This window comes from Salvelinus sp. IW2-2015, linkage group LG20 (assembly GCF_002910315.2).
Source record: "Salvelinus sp. IW2-2015 linkage group LG20, ASM291031v2, whole genome shotgun sequence".
Lineage (NCBI taxonomy): Eukaryota > Metazoa > Chordata > Actinopteri > Salmoniformes > Salmonidae > Salvelinus > Salvelinus sp. IW2-2015.
Genome location: NC_036860.1, coordinates 13462331 through 13480285, shown reverse-complemented (window position 1 = coordinate 13480285; position 17955 = coordinate 13462331). Strand labels below are relative to the sequence as shown.

The following is a 17955-nucleotide window of genomic DNA, read 5'->3' as shown; positions in this document are numbered from 1 at the left end:
GGTAACATGGGGTTACCTGCCAACTGCGAAATGACGGCAATGATTTTGCACTGGCGCATCGCCACAGTTAAATGACTGCAGAGGAAACACTGGTGTGAAGCACAAATGTCTTGCATCGCTCTCATCTCAATATCTGTGTCTAGGTGCTAATATTTATTGCCTCTTGACATATGGATATTGCATATGTCAATATCACAATTGGAATTCAATTAATCTTATTGACAAGCATACCCATAACATGATGCAGCCACCACCACGCGTGAAAATATGAAGAGTGGTACTCAGTGATGTGTTGTTTTGGATTTGCCCCAAACATAATCCTTTGTATTCAGGATATACAGTTAATTTCTTTGTGTTATTTTTTAAGAGTCATCAGTGTCTGAAGAAAGAATGCAAAACCCTTTGAGTGAAACCCGTTTCTTTCTAAATGACCTTATTTATACTGGAGTGAAATCTGTTTCACTATCAAGTGTGAACACATTCATTCCGAAGTGAATGCGACTCCGCATCAATAACACAGTAAAACCTGTGAAATCTATTTTCACTGAGCCACTGGGAAGGTTCTAGAAGAACTTATGAGCACCATTAAAACATCCCCAACCAGTAAGCCTACCTCTCCGCTCTCCACAGCTTTAACAAAGGCACAGCCCTCAGTGGAGCAGGATCGTACAGTCTCAGTCCTCCCCTCTCGGAACAGCCGTGTCATGGAGGCCTCGTAGGTGAGGCAAAACGTCTTACGATCCTGGGAGACAAAAAAGATAAAAGGGAACATTATTAGTATAATTATCTGAAATGATCAGTATTCTTCTCAATGTTCATGGATGGTAATAATGTTTTATGTATGTTTTTTCAAACCTTGTACAGCTCAGCATATTGCACAATTTCATTATACAGCAATAGCCAATTTCCGTGGTAGCCTACTCTAATTCTATTCCTAGTTGCAAGATGTTATTGTAAAATAATGTTATTGTATTATGACACATTTTATTCAGTTGTAGTAGTCTAGTAATGTCAACAACCTCTTAAACAAACACCTGTGTACTATGTAAGCGTAGGAGAGGAATGATCGTTTCCTTGTCAGAGGGAATGAAAGAGACCTTTACTGGAGGTCACTGACGCCAGTGGCATGACTCAACTAGTCCCTGGTCTTTCCAAAAATTCCTAACAGTTTGGCATGCCAACAGTAAAGCATCCTGAGACCATTCATGTGTAGGGAAACAGGCAGTTGTAATAACAGGCAGCTGTAATAATGTCAGCTAGATACTAATGTAGCAATAGAAGCTAGCTAGCTTTTGTTGGGAGAATTCAACATTGCGTGTGACGCACTGGGTTAGCTGCATCCCTTTTGTTTCATATGAAGTATGACGGCTGGCTCTCTTGCTAGTTAGCTAATGTTGGACAAATCATGCTAGCTTTCATGACATTGTCAAACTTCATAAACACTGCTCATCGGTGCACAAAACACCTTAGCTAGATGTAAAATGGTACGACTAAGACAGATTTCTTGTTTTAGCTTTGATTAATTCAGTGATTTAGGCAATGGGCCGCAATGGAAGACGGACTTCTAAAGAACTTAAGAACACTTGTAATCTATGAATAGGCATAGAGGGTCTTCTCAATGTTGTATATATAGTGCATTTGGTAAAATATTCAGACCCCTTGACTTTTTCCACATTTTGTTAGCTCACAGCCTTATTCTAAAATTGATCTACACACAATACCCCGTAATGACACAGCAAAAACTGTTGAGCCATTTTTGCTAATTTATTACAACCAGAAATATCACATTTACATAAGTATTCAGACCCTTTACTCAGTACTTTGTTGAAGCACCTTTGGCAGCGATTACAGCCTCGAGTCTTCTTGGGTATGACACTACAAGCTTGGCACACCTGTACTTGGGGAGTTTCTACCATTCTTATCTGCAGATCCTCTCAAGCTCTGTCAAGTTTGATGGGGAGCATTGATGCACAGCTATTTTCAGGTATCTCCAGAGATGTTAGATTGGGTTCAAGTCCGGCCTCTGGCTGGGCCACTCAAGGACATTCAAGGAGACTTGCCCCAAAGCCACTCCTGCATTATCTTGGCGGTGTGCTTAGGGTCTTTGTTCTGTTGGAAGGTGAACCTTCGCCCAGTCTGAGGTCCGGAGCGTTTGGGAGCAAGGATCTCTCTGTACTTTGCTCTGTTCATCTCTCTGTTCTTTGCCTCGATTCTGACTAGTCTCCCAGTCCCGGCCGCTGAAAAACATTCACACAGCATGATGCTGCCACCACCATGCTTCACCGTAGGGATGGTGCCAGGTTTCCTCCAGACCTGACTCTTGGCATTCAGGCCAAAGAGTTCAATCTTGGTTCATCAGACCAGAGAATCTCGTCTTTTTAGCAAACTCCAAGTGGGCTGTCATGTGCCTTTTACTGATGAGTGGCTTCCGTCTGTCTGGTCACTCTACCATAAAGGCCTGATTGGTGGAGTGCTGTAGAGATGTTTGCCCTTCTGTACTATACTCCCATCTTCACTGAGAAACACTAGAGCTCTGTCAGAGTAAACATCGGGTTCTTGGTCACTTCCTTGACAAAGGCCCTTCTCCCCCAATTGCTCAGTTTGGCTGGGCGACCAGCTCTAGGAAGATTCTTGGTAGTTCTAAATTTCTTCCATTTAAGACTGATGGAGGCCACTGTGTTCTTGGGGACCTTCAATGCTGCAGACATTTTTTGGTACCCTTCCCCAGATCTTGGAGCTCTACGGACAATTCATTCGCCGTTATGGCTCGGTTTTTGCTCTGATATGCACTGTCAACTGTGGGACCTTATCTAGACAGGTGTGTGCCTTCAATGGGTCTGAAAACTTTCCGAAGGCACTGTATGTTCTAGGAATGTCCTGCTTACCCTGTAGTAAGCTAGCTGCAGAGCCAGCTGAATGAAGGATGTCCCCTTTAACTCACCCTGTAGTAAGCTAGCCAGGCACGTGCACAGATTGAGCTCAACCAGTGCCCGAGCACCTGCCCTTTTGCCCGCCTGTGAAAAAGTGCCCTCGTTGCCTGGTAGAATTTTTTATTTTATTAAATACTTTTTACATTTTATTTAGAGTCTCATTTACATTTTTTGTTTTAATTTTAAAATGTAAAGAATTGCACATCAACATAGCTAATTTCATAAGCTGCTTGAATCCCAGCAAATACCCCCTCCGCTGCCCCCAAGAGCACCAGCACCCCCAATGATCTGTGCACGGCCCTGAAGCTAGCTGCAGAGCCAACTGGTTTAAGGACATTCCCTTTAACTCACCCTGTAGTAAGCTAGCTGCAGAGCCAATTGAATGAAGGCATCTGGGCTGATCTTCAGCTTTTTGATGCGTCCCTTCCCAAAGTCCCTGAAGGGGAAGACATGACAGTCCACATCGTCAGCTAGGGCCTGTGCCACAGACAGAGAGATGGACACCTGCTCCTGAACCTGAAGAGAGAAAGATGGAGGGGTGAGGGGAGGAAACACTTAAAAGCTTGTTAATTTGTATTAGTTATTTTTCATTAAGACCTCTTTCATAACGAAATTATATCTAGACACATATTGGTAACTCATTGGCCAGATAATCCTTTCAGATCTAGTGCCTAGTTAATCTCTCTGTCGAACCATCTGGTTTCCAAGTGCCTCAGAACGGGACTTGACTGGAAGCCTGTGGCAGGAGCGGACAAAAAAAAACTGCTGGTTTTAATTGGCTAATCTCTATCCATCACCATTTAGCGCAACCCTTAAAACCTCCCCATAAGTGTCCTGCATACAGGGGCCAGTGTTGTTTCGGTGTTCTTGCGCAACAAAGAGAACTGGGTTAGCTTGTGCAACATGGATATTTTCTTTCTGAAAATGTAGATCATTTCCAATTCACAGCTGCTTTTGTAGTATCTTCTATGAAGCGTTCAACACATCTCAAACTGCCAGCGGCAAGCCATCTCCCACAGAGACGGATCCAACAATCTCCTCTAGTGCTTTGCAATAGTCGTAGCGTTCTACATCATTGTCATTGGTACGGAAAAGACTGCGCTTGTACTTTTTACTGGGATAGTGTTCTGTACAACCACGACATCGTCAACTGCCTTTGATGGCGTATCCTTTTTCTACTTGAAGAGAGTGTACACTGCACATCATATGTTACAGGACGGCTAACAGAGGTACGCTCGCTAGTTATTAGAATGAACAGAGATATGTTCCTACTACCTCGGGTTACGGGGAATTATTTATGTGGTGCACCATAGCAAAACACTTTTCTGCCTCGATTTGGCCTCATGCCTCATAGTCGTGTGATTCGCTCAGAATTTGAATTGATTATCATGTCACTCAGTAAATCGACCCCCCCATAAAGTCCCAAACAGTCCCAGGCTCTACGCGCCAGCAATTCGAGCCTGGACACGAGATTAGTGCGTAGTAATTCAGAGGGGTTGGGTTAAATATGGAAGATACATTTCGGTTGAATGCATTCAGTTGTGCAACCGTCTAGGTATTCACTTTCCCTAGTAGGCTGTAAGGGTTAAAGGGCGGGGGTGACAACAGATGTGGAAGTGCCACTAAAAGATTGCTTCCCCAGTCTCTCCCCGTCTGACAACATCTGGTTGAGATCATGGGAAGTCATGGCAGAGCGAGAGAGAGCACATATTGATGGGAGGGTACTTCTCCCTTTATCTAAATCTTCCGTCACCATCTCAGGTATTCAATAATAAGGCCAAAGAGGACCGAGAGAGAAAGGAAGAGAGAGAAAGAACCACAAGAGATGAAGAAAGATAGAGGATAGAGAGGACGCAGAAAACTAACCCATGCTTCTGTCACTTCTAGATTAGGCTACTGCAATGCTCTACTCTCCAGCTACCTAGATAAAACACTAAACAAACTTCAGTTAGTGCTAAATACAGCTGCTAGATTCTTGGATTGAACCCCCAAAAATGTGACTGATGGGCTTGATTCGGTCTTATGTAGCAAAATTTGAAATGTTTTTATTTTATTTTTTAAATTGGATAAAAGTAGAGACTCTAGAAAATGGTATATCATACACTACAGTTGAAGAACAATGGGAAAGTAATTCTGCTTTGAAAGTTGACAAACTTGTAACCCCACTTGAGAAAATGGACCTTGAATGTTTTGGTACACCTACTGGAGCGCTCTTCTTTGTCTACACCCATTCAGCATCGTTCACACCCACTTAAGCCTTAGCCCCACCCATCTCTTTAAGGATTCACATGTGAGGCCATGTGCTAAACATAGTGAGTACGGTAGTGTATTAAACAACCAAAGATTTCAAGACTAAAGCCTGGTTTATACTACGTCTATCGACATGTCTGTATACAGTTTCCGCAGTGACATCATGAACTTCCTATTGTCGTCAGATATCAAACTTATTATGAAAAAGTATAAATACAAAAACATCAGGTTGCATGACATCAGCAGCCTGGTGGTCCAAAATAGCATAACTGGTGTATTTTAACACCAATAAACCCATCAGTTTAAAAATGAATTTAGCACATACTGATGGGAGAGTACTTCTCCCTTTATCTAAACTCAGCAAAAAAAGAAGCGTCCTCTCACTGTCAACTGCGTTTATTTTCAGCAAACTTAACGTGTAAATATGTGTAAGTACATAACAAGATTCAACAACTGAGACAAACTGAACAAGTTCCACAGACATGTGACTAACAGAAATGGAATAATGTGTCCCTGAACAAAGGGGGGGGGTCAAAATCAAAAGTAACAGTCGGTATCTGGTGTGGCCACCAGCTGCATGTAGTACTGCAGTGCATCTCATCCTCATGGACTGCACCAGATTTGCCAGTTCTTGCTGAGAGATGTTACCCCACTCTTCCACCAAGGCACCTGCCCTGTTCCCGGACATTTCTGGTGGGAATGGCCCCAGCCCTCACCCTCCAATCCAATAGGTTGTCTTGCAGAAAATCACGCACAGAACGAGCCGTATGGCTGGTGGCATTGTCATGCTGGAGGCTCATGTCAGGATGAGCCTGCAGGAAGGGTACCACATGAGGGAGGAGGATGTCTTCCCTGTAATGCAGTGTTGAGATTGCCTGCAATGACAACAAGCTCAGTCCGATGATGCTGTGACATACCACCCCAGACCATGACGGACCCTCCACCTCCAAATCGATCCCGCTCTAGAGTACAGGCCTCGGTGTAACGCTCATTCCTTCGACGATAAACGCGAATCCGACCATCACCCCTGGTGAGACAAAACCGCGACTCGTCAGTGAAGAGCACTTTTTGCCAGTCCTGTCTGGTCCAGCGACGGTGGGTTTGTGCCCATAGGCGACGTTGTTTCCGGTGATGTCTGGTAAGGACCTGCCTTACAACAGGCCTACAAGCCCTCAGTCCAGCCTCTCAGCCTATTGCGGACAGTCTGAGCACTGATGGAGGTAATGTGCGTTCCTGGTGCAACTCGGGCAGTTGTTGCCACCATCCTGTACCTGTCCTGCAGGTGTGATGTTCGGATGTACCGATCCTGTGCAGGTGTTGTTACACGTGGTCTGCAACTGCGAGGATGATCAGCTGTCCGTCCTGTCTTCCTGTAGCGCTGTCTTAAACATCTCACAGTACGGACATGCCTCCTTGCAGCATGCCTAAGGCACATTCACACAGATGAGCAGGGACTCTGGGCATCTTTCGTTTGGTGTTTTTCCAGTCAGTAGAAAGGCCTCTTTAGTGTCCTAAGTTTTCATAACTGTGACCTTAATTGCCTACCGTTTGTAAGCTGTTAGTGTCTTAACGACTGTTCCACAGGTGCATGTTCATTAATTGTTTATGGTTCATTGAACAAGCATGGCAAACAGTGTTTAAACCCTTTACAATGAAGATCTGTGAAGTTATTTGGATTTTTACGAATTATCTTTGAAAGACAGGGTCCTGAAAAAGGGACGTTCATTTTTTTGCTGAGTTTACATTTACATTACATATTATCCAGAGCGATTTACAGTCGTGAGTGCATACATGTCATACTTTTTTCTCCGTACTGGTCCTAATCTTCTGCTTCTGTCTCAGCTCTTCAATAATAAGGCCAAAGAGGCCTGAGTTAGAGAGAAAGACAGTGAGAGATCAAGAAAGATGAGAGAATACAGAAAAACTAATCCATGCTTTAGTCACTTCTAGATTAGACTACTGCAATGCTCTACGGCTACCTGGATAAAGCACTAAATAAACTTCAGTTAGTGCTAAATACAGCTGCTAGAATCTTGCCTAGAACCCCAAAAAATTATCATATTAATCCAGTGCTAGCATCTCTACACTGGCTTCCTGTTAAGGCTAGGGCTGATTTCAAGATTATACTGCTAACCTACAAAGCATTACATGGACTTGCTCCTACCCATCTCTCTGATTTGGTCCTGCCGTACATACCTACACGTACGCTACGGTCACAAGACGCAGGCCTCCTTATTGTCCATAGAATTTCTAAGCAAACAGCTGGAGTCAGGGCTTTCTCCTATTGCACTCCATTTGTATGGAATGGTCTGCCTATCCATGTGAGAGACGCATCCTCGGTCTCAACCTTTAAGTCTTTATTGAAGACTCATCATTTCAGTAGGTCCTATGATTGAGTGAACGGCAAGGTGAACGGCAAGGCACTGAAATGACGTACCGCCCTTGCCGTCTCTGACCTGGCCAGCTCCCATCTTTCCACTGGGATTCTCTGACCCTATTATAGGGGCTCGTGCGGTGAGGGACATCTTCGTGGGCTATACTCATCCTTGTCTCAGGGTAGTAAGTTGGTCTGTTGCTATCCCTCTAGTGGTGATGGGGGCTGTGCTTTGTCAAAATGGATGGGGTTATATCCTGCCTGGTTGGCCCTGTCTGGTGGTATCGTCGGACAGGGCCAGTGTCCCCCCGACCCCCCGTCTCAGTCTGCAGTATCTATGCTGCAATAGTCTATGTGCCGGGGGTAAAGGGTCAGTCTGTCCTATCTGGTGTAATTCTCCTGTATTAAGTATGCACCCTCAAACGCCCCCCCCCCCCCAATATACGGCATCTGTATAAATAGATCGCGACAAGATGCATATATTTCATTCTAGTGGGAGAGGGCTCAACTGATTTTTCTGACTAGCGAATTGAAACTTTTAAATTAAAAAAAGCCTAGTTAATTTATGAAGTGGAAAAAGTAGCTAGCTGAAAATGTGGGTTGGGCTAATGACTAACTAGATGCGTCAGGCCAGCTGGCACAGATCTTCCCATGGAAGTCTGGTTCCCAGGGGTTGAATCAATCCCAAACCTGGTTCTCGGCCTTTCTAGACAAACACTCACTTGTTAACTTTCTATAAATGAATTTGTTCAAGGATGGAAAACCACCCACGACACCCTGGCCTAAACCTGTTACATGAGCAGTAATGGAAACCCCCCTGAGAGTTTGAGAAGAACCACACGTCCTTCCGCTTTGCATACAGTAATATTTACATTATGATAGTTTTGATGTTTTAATGACGGCCCGTGTTAGTTAGTGGTCCAGAGAGACTGTCACTGACGGTAACTTATCACTGCTGTTAGAGGACATAGATTACCTTGTAGGCTTTTTGAAGTGGCGTCTTTATTTGATAACTCATAGCTAATGCCGTCTTATTTGGCCGACCCCGGTGCAGGTTAGCTCTGAAGAATTCGTTGTCATTGAAATTTACCTGGCTAAAAAAGGTGAGCCACATTCGTATGACTGGTTATCCAGAGTTGAACTGGGAGTTGAATAAAGTTACCTCACTAACTCCTCAAACCTGATTTGTAGGATACCCCTCCTGTTCTTTTCTTGGGTTGAAAACTGTCAGCCACTCTTGAAGAGCAATGGAACTCAAACAAAGTGGAGTAGACCTGAGCATGAACAACAACATTCAGTAAAGCCAATGCTTCAGTCTGTAGCATCGTAGACATTACTATTGAGAGTAGTTTGCTGTGGAGTGGCATGACACACAAGTACTTAAGAGTTCGATCCAACCAGCCAGGGCAGAGTAGACCAGTTAACCACATGTGATTTCTATTTTCAGTTCAGAGACAGAGGCCTCTTCCAACGAGAGAGAGACAGAGGCCTCTTCCAACGAGAGAGAGACAGAGGCCTCTTCCAACGAGAGAGAGACAGAGGCCTCTTCCAACGAGAGAGAGACAGAGGTCCGTCTTCCAACGAGAGAGAGACAGAGGCCTCTTCCAACGAGAGAGAGACAGAGAGAAGGAAGGAAACAGGGAGATGAAGAGGAAAGCATACTGTAGGGAGAGGAAGAAGCGGTAAGAGGAAGGAATAAGAGAATGAGCGGTACTAATAAGGGGAATTTGGGAAAGGCAAGCCCTCATGAAGCAGACAGTTTGAGAGTTGAGGCAACAGAGAGGGAGAGAGAGAAAAAAACAGCTAAAGATTTGGTAGTGACATAATTTCCAGGTGAGTGAGCGAGTGGGTGAGCGAAAGAGAAAATGTCTCATCTCAGTGGGGAGAAGCAATGCGACACGAATAGACCTTTGAGCCTTTGTGATGTACGGAGGCACCTGTGTATGTGTGTGCTGTTATCAATGTGAAGGCTTCACTATTCTAATAAGCATAGAAATACTGCAAGTAAGTTGGCGCATGTAATAAGTAACAGGGGCAAAGTCCCCGGTCATTAGGCGACCAGGCTGTGTGTGTATATTATGTACTTTGTGTTAGGGCACACCTACTCATTCAAGGGTTTTTCTTTATTTGTACTATTTTCTACATTATAAAATAATAGTGAAGATATCAAAACTATGAAATCTGGAATCTGGAATCATGTTGTAACCAAAAAAAGTGTTAAAGAAATCCAAAAATATTTTATATTTGTGATTCTTCAAATAGCCACCCTTTGCCTTGATGACAGCTTTGCACACGCTTGGCATTTTCTCAACCAGCTTCACCTGGAATGCTTTTCCAAAAGTCTTGAAGGAGTTCCCACATATGCTGAGCACTTGTTGGCTGCTTATCCTTCACTCTGCGGTCCGACTCATCCCAAACCATCTCAATTTGCTTGAGCTTGGGGAATTGTGGAGGCCAGGTCATCTGATGAAGCACTCCATTACTTTCCTTCTTGGTTAAACAGCCCTTACACAGCCTGGATGTGTGCTGGGTCATTGTCCTGTTGAAAAACAATTGATAGTCCCACTAAGCTCAAAGCAGATGGGATGGCATATCGCTGCAGAATGCTGTGGTAGCCATGCTGGTTAAGTGTGCCTTGAAATCTAACTAAATCACAGACAGTGTCACCAGCAAAGCACCCCCACACCGTAACACCTCCTCCTCCTCCATGCTTTATGGTGGGAAATACAGATGCAGAGTAGTGGTTTTTTGCAGCAATTCGACCATGAAGGCCTGATTCACGCAGTCTTCTCTGAACAGTTGATGTTGAGATGTGTCTGTTACTGGAACTATGTGAAGCATTTATTTGGGCTGCAATTTCTGAGGCTGGTAACTCTAATGAACTTATCCTCTGCAGCAGAGGTATCTTAGGGTCTTCCATTCCTGTGACGGTCCTCATGAGAGCCAGTTTCATGACAGCGCTTGACGATTTTTGCGACTGCACTTTAAGAAACTTTCAAAGTTCTTGAAATCTTCCGGATTGACTGACCTTCATGTCTTAAGGAAATGATGGACTGTCATCTCTCTTTGCTTATTTGAGCTGTTCTTGCCAAGTCCATAATACGGACTTGGTATTTTACCAAATAGGGCTATCTTCTGAACACCACCCCTACCTTGTCACAACACAACTGATTGAGTCAAATGCATTAAGAAGGAAAGAAATTCCACAAATCAACTTTAAGAAGGCACACCTATTAATTGAAATGCATTCCAATGCATTCCACCTCATGAAGCTGGTTGAGAGCATGCCAAGAGTGTTCAAAGCTGTCATTAAGGCAAAGGGTGGCTATTTGAAGAATCTCAAATATATTTTCATTCGTTTAACCAAAAAAAAGTGTTACTACATGATTCCATATGTGTTATTTCATAGTTTTGATGTCTTCACTATTATTCTACAATGTAAAAAGAAGTACAAATAAAGAAAAACCCTTGAATGAGTAGGTGTTCTAAAACTTTTGACCAGTTGTGTACGCAAAATTCTGAGCTCTGTAACTGTCAACCAGTCAGTCAACCAGCCAGCCAGTCAGTCATAGCAGTACATTGAGGTAATTTCCAGGAGTGGAACTCCCCAGCGGTCCCACAGACAGGCAGTTAACACAGTAGAGGCCAGGGGAAGAGAGCACTGCACTGCTGAGGTAGAAGTAGGGAGAGAAGGTGGAGAACATTTTGTTACGTTACAGCCTTGTTCTAAAATGTATTAAATATTCATTTTTTCCTCAGAAATCTACACACAATACCCAATAATGACAAAGCAAAAACAGAGTCTCATAGCAAAGGGTCTGAATACATCCGTAAATAATAATAAAAAATATATTATTTACATATGTGTTCAGACCGTTTGCTATGAGACTCGAAATTGAGCTCAGGTGCATCCTGTTTCCAATTCAATTGAATTCACCTGTGGTAAATTCAATTGATTGGACATAATTTGGAAAAGAACACACCTGTCTATAAGGTCCCACTTATATAAGGTCATAGCAAAGGTCCCACAGCAAAAACCAAGCCATGAGCTCAGAGACAGGATTGTGTCGAGTCACAGATCTGGGGAAGGGTACAAAAAAAATGTCTGAAGCCATGAAGGTCCCTAAGAACACAGTTGCCTCCATCATTCCTAAATGGAAGAAGTTTGGAAACACCAAGATTATTCCTAGAGCTGGCCGTCCGGCCAAACTGAGCAATCGGGGGAGAAGGGCCTTGGTCAGGGAAGTGTCCAAGAAGCCGATGGTCACTCTGACAGAGTTCTAGAGTTCTTCTGTAGAGATGGGAGAACCTTCCGGAAGGACAACCATCTCTACAGCACTCCACCAATCAGGCCTTTATGGTAGAGTGACCAGACGGAAGCCACTCCTCAGTAAAAGGCACATGACAGCCAGCTTTGAGTTTGCCAAAAGGCACCTAAAGACTCTCAGACCATAAGAAACAAGATTCTCTGGTCTGATAAAACCAAGATTGATCTCTTTGGCCTGAATGCCAAGAGTCACGTCTGGAGGAAACCTGGCACCATCCCTACGGTGAAGCATGGTGGTGGTCGCATCATGCTGTGGGAAAGTTTTTCAGCGGCAGGTGCTGGGAGACTAGTCAGGATCAAGGCAAAGATGAACGGAGCAAAATACAGAGAGATCCTTGATGAAAATCTGCTCCAGAGCGCTCAGGGCGAAGGTTCACCTTTCAACAGGACAACGACCCTAAGCACACAGCCAATACAACGCAGGAGTGGCATCGGGACAAGTCTCTGAATGTCCTTGAGTGGCCCAGCCAGAGCCTGGACTTGAACCCGATCTAACATCTCTGGAGAGACCTGAAAATAGCTGTGCAGCAATGCTCCCCATCCAACCTGACAGAGCTTGAGAGGATCTGCAGAGAGGAATGGGAGAAACTACCCAAATATAGGTGTGCCAACCTTGTATCGTCATACCCAAGGAGACTCAAGGCTGTAATCACTGCCAAAGGTGCTTCAAGAAAGTACTGAGTATAGGGTCTGAATACTTATGTAAATGTGATATTTCAGTTATTTATATTTAATACATTTACAAAGATTTCTCAGAACTTGTTTTTGCTTTGTTATTATGGGGTATTGTGTGCAGATTAATGTGGAAAATAACAATTTAATACATTTTATAATAAGGCTGTAATGTAACAAAATGTGGAAAAAGTCAAGGGGTCTGAATACTTTCCGAATGCAGTGTAGGTGGTAGAGATAGAGTGGAGGGAATTTCCCCCGATTGTCTGACTGTTGTGGGTCGGTAGAAACAGAGGAGGAAACGGAAAACTCCAACCGCAACAAACAGACAGAGAGAAAGCGCGAGAGAGATGCCACTTCTCTCAGATGAAAGAGAAAAAAAACTGATGTAAGACAAAAAGAGAAGGCCTGTCATCTAGGGCTGTGGTGGTCATGACATTTTGTCAGCCGGTTATTGTTATGCAATCATCACCTCGGAAAGCACTGTCCATTTTGCTGTGTTAGGATTTGAAACAACATCCACAACGACCATGTTTTCCACTCGGTTTCAACCTGTTCATGAACTTTTGTCTTCAAATTGATCAATCGCAGTGAGGTGACTTTTAAAAGCACATACTGTTTTCATGATGTGTTCGATGTGATTTTGGGTTGCATCTGAATTGATGTCAGAGTGGTTGAAGGGAAAAGAACCCCGAGTACCAGGCCATTAGCAACCTGATAATCATTTGTGAGTTGGGTACTACCAACGTATGTCCAGAGTGCATAAAAGGAGATTACCGTGACTCAACGGCCACATAGAATTTTACTGCGGTCATGACTCATGATTGCCGGTGTGGCGGTAATACAGTCACTGCAACAGCCCTACTTTCACCCAATCGTGGCTCACGGAGGTCATGCTAACATTGTGCCCCATACTTTGACTGAAATATTAAACTTAAGCCACTGAATTGGTTCCTCAACATGTATTAATTGTGGTTCAGGACTGTCAATGGACATTAAGTCGTGGAATGAAACAGAGAGAGGAACTGATCCAAGCCTTAAAGAAAGAGGATAGAGGGAGCTGGACAATGTTTTACAGGGTGTTTCAAGTGACACTAAACACGGACACACTCCCCTCCCAAAGGATATCTGAGGCAAGGTTTCCATTAGCCGGCAAACCACCTGAAAAAAAGAAATCCCATTGCAAAATTATGCTTTTTATTCATTAATCGAAAAAGCAGTCAAAGGAAATACTTTTGACAGGTAAAGAGTAGTGGTCGATAGGTTCATTTGCCTTATTTTGTGGAATTAAAATTGGCCTGTGTAGTTTTTGTTAGTCAGCATAGAGCCTATTTTGAGCGGGATTTCTCCTGCACGATTAAAAAGAGCTACTGGTAATTGAAGCATGCCTCCCATTCACCATTCAAGTGCAGGCAACAGGCTATCAGTGCTTTACCCACCACTTTACAATGTGAGCTGGAGGCAGTAGGCATTTTGAAAACATACTTAATAAAGCTGAATGTTTTATTTCATATTATGAGGCATCGTTTACCTTGCTTCAAATTAGCATATAGGAAAAATCAGACCATGAAAACGTGGAGGCAATTTAATAGGCGTCGTGTGAGTTGCAAGTTTGGGGACGCTTACAATTTATCCTACCATTTTTACCGTTCTGAGTGACAGTTATGATGTACATATGCAGATTTGCGTGGAACAGCTTCATTTCAATACTGTTTTCGTTTCTTAAAACCATAACAAAAAAACAAAAAAGTCAACTAATGAAAGATCACTAGCCTCTGCCATTTGATACACCGTGATCCATTGGCGGCTAAAGAAATGAACGCATGGAACTCATAGCTAATACAGCAGTAGGCCTTTAACTTCCATTTCTCTTTCACACTGAGGATTGGGGATTATCGAGGGGGAGATTTGGAAGATTTTTCAAATAGCTTACTGTGAGGACTATATTTTTAATATATCATCATTCGCAATGATGTAAAAAAAAAAAACACACTTTCCTACATTTCCGTGCAGCAGGTCAGGTACATCTATGCGTGCTCACGCGTTCCCTCAACATTATCAGGACATAGAAACCAGATACATACTCATCGCTCACATGGAGCATTCAAAACAAAAGTGTAGCGGGTTGTGAACTACACAAAGAATGTTTCCACTCCGAGAATGAGAACGGTAAATGTAAGCAAATGAAGGGGATTAATGGTACATTTACTACTGGTGTAAGGGGAATAAAATAAAATAAATATGTTTAAAGGACAAACAATTCACACAATGACATAATGAATGTGCAAGAACTGGCGGGAGATTCACCTGTATCGTCACCAGACACCCCTCCCCTTCTTATTGTCTCAACACATTATCTTCACACGTATTTTTTGCTTTTCACTGTCAGCCGAAACTCAATAATCAGCTAGGCCTACCACACGTGCTGCCCAAATTGCGGGCTTCCCAAATAAGCATAGGCCTACAAGCAATTTTTTTTGAAGAAGCTAATTATCCTTGATTCCTCTGTGGCCAAGTCATGCTTTCTGGTGAAGTATTTTGAACGATTTTAATTATTTCTATATAAACAGGAGTAATTATATAATGTCGGCGAAAGTATTTCCATTTACCTCCCTATTGGACCCACCGCTTTGCCATTTCTCCCCTGTTCTATTGGTTTTCATATAAATGTTATTTTGTTGTCCAGAAGCCAAAGGCACAATCCTAGTCATATTAGCAGCACATCCTAGTTGTTGTATCTTAAGAGTCCCCCTCTTTCTAAGATTCTAACAGAGATTTCTCATCTCTGTCACATGTGGAACCGCTATCAGGTTGACGCTGCTTTAGAATGTCGTTTCCCCAGGGGGCTGTTTAGAATGTCGTTTCCCCAGGTGGCTGTTTAGAATGTCGTTTCCCCAGGTGCTGTTTAGAATGTCGTTTCCCAGGTGGGCTGTTTAGAATGTCGTTTCCCCAGGTGGCTGTTTAGAATGTCGTTTCCCCAGGTGGGTCTTTAGAATGTCGTTTCCCCAGTGGGCTGTTTAGAATGTCGTTTCCCCAGGTGGCTGTTTAGAATGTCGTTTCCCCAGTGGCTGTTTAGAGATGTTCGTTTCCCCAGTGGGCTGATTAGAATGTCGTTTCCCCAGGTGGGCTGTTAGAAGTGGGTTCCGTTCCCCAGCTGGGACTGAATGGTAGAATGTTGTTTCCCCAGGTGGGCTGTTTAGAATGTTGTTTCCCCAGGTGGGCTGTTTAGAATGTTGTTTCCCCAGGTGGGCTGTTTAGAATGTCGTTTCCCCAGGTGGGCTGTTTAGAATGTTGTTTCCCCAGGTGGGCTGTTTAGAATGTTGTTTCCCCAGGTGGGCTGTTTAGAAAGGTTTCCCGCGAATTGCATTTTGGCAAATGTTTGAAAATGACGTTTTATTAGCTGTTTCATTACGAGTTACATGCTCTGAATTACCATAATGTAAATGTGATTTCTGTTATTCTGATCACCGTGGGTGGATGCCCTAATGGGTTACGCACCCAATGTATATGTGTCCGGTAAATTTCTCAAATGGCCGGTAAATTTGAATCTTCCCTGTCATGTTGTCCGGCGCCACATTTTCCTAATGGAAACCCTGGTCTGAGGGTGTGTTAGGGAACGATGCACACACCCAGCACTCTCACCTCCACGGGGATGTCCCAGGTGAGTCTCTGAGGGGGCGGTAAGGAGCGCTCCACCTCTCCCTTACAGTGGCCGTCCTCTGTGTAACCCAGTTGGAAGGCATCTGTGGCCAGGGTGAACTGAGGACAGACAGAGAGCAGTTGTTACACACACACACACACACATAGACACACAGACACACATAGACACACATGCAAACACACAAAGTTCAGTGGCTTCACCATTCACAAAGAGTATAAAACACACAGAAACTTGACCTGCCAAAAACTGATAACAAACATGTTTATCCTCTTTCTGATTGAGCAAATCCTGAGAATATCCAGTTTGGATAATAACTGGAAGATCCTGATCTGGGCTATGCTCTATTTAACCACAGGCACTTTTAGCCACATATCTTGCCATATGTAGTCTACCTCACACATACACTAAAATCTGCAAGATCGGATTATTCTAAATAAAACCAAGTGCTTGATCGCCATTGAGGACAGGTAATTTGGGCTGTCAAGGGGAATCTCCCCCCCATATTTTAACCTCATTAGCTCCAGCACCATACTAGTGTCTACACAATGTGAAAACGGCACATTTCTATGTTATGTAGCTAAAGAGAGAAGAAAAAGGCCCTAATAAAATGCTATTTGATTATGCCTGTTTGACAGATAAACACACACACACCTCCCACAGGTGTGCCACTGTCGGGGCGTCGGCCCAGGAGTGCTCTGCATTCAGCCCATTCTTCCCATTCTTGTACACCACCACAGAGAAGGACTTATCAAACCACCTGAGAGACCGAGAGAGGGGGGGGGGGGGGGGGGGGGGGGGGGKKRKKRKKGKGSGKGGVAAGAGAGAGACACATATATATATATATATATATATATATAGAGAGAGAGAGATCAATTAGCTCAGTGTTTTCCGTTTTGAGAGTTGACCACACACTATCAAAGCAGAATGTATACATCCCTTGACCACCCACCACTGTCCTGTTCCAGCCAAAACATCAGACTAAAATGTACTCATTATTCATCAATCTCATTGAGAGTTCAATACTGTATTGTATGAGAATGACATACAGACAGGAATCCACTGGAACTCAGACACAGATGTGAAGCACTTGATTTGGAGGAGGGAGAGAAGAGTGTGTACAAGAGGAACTTCGGCCTAGTGCCGATGATTCTGAACAACCAGAACCATGTCCATGGATGGGATATATCCCTCAATTACTTCACTAAAGCAACTGGTGCTCTTGGACTTATACAACATTTGCTGCTAATTCAATCAGGTTGTCACATACCATGTGTGTGTGTGTGTGTGTGTGTGTGTAGCCCTACAGTACAGCACGTGTGAAAGGAAGAGGGGATAAAATGGACCAGATGAAGACCATCTGCTAACAAAGACACCCTGCTCTCTTCATTGCGCACAATTCAACTCAATCTAGATAACCGGTAAACTATGATAGAGGTGGCACCCTATTAACTATATGGTGCACTACTTTGGCTCAGAGCCCTATGGGCCCACGCCCTGGTCAAAGGTAGTGCACTACAGTATATAAGGAATAGGGTGCCATTTGGTACATGCTTAGTACCATACCAGACCCCCTTGTAGAAGAGTGTAATGGATTGAATGTTCTTTCGTTGCGTGGTAACTGGGGAAAGGCAGAGTTGGACACTCTATAAAACTGGTCCTAATTCACTCCCATAGCCCTTCCAGTTGGCTCCATCCTGTCAATGTTGACAGATCTGTAAGGTGTTAGCAATGAGGTGGAAGC

At 43.7% G+C, this 17955-nt stretch overlaps 1 protein-coding gene across 1 annotated transcript in view; it reads right to left on the bottom strand.

Annotated features, from left to right (window-relative positions):
• cpt1a2b (carnitine palmitoyltransferase 1A2b) overlaps positions 1-17955 on the bottom strand; it is a 52366-nt gene that overhangs the window by 9020 nt on the left and 25391 nt on the right. Inside the window, 4 exon segments of the mRNA XM_070449713.1 lie at positions 614-742; positions 3282-3446; positions 16196-16312; positions 16866-16971. Coding sequence (XP_070305814.1) covers positions 614-742; positions 3282-3446; positions 16196-16312; positions 16866-16971 — 517 coding nt within the window.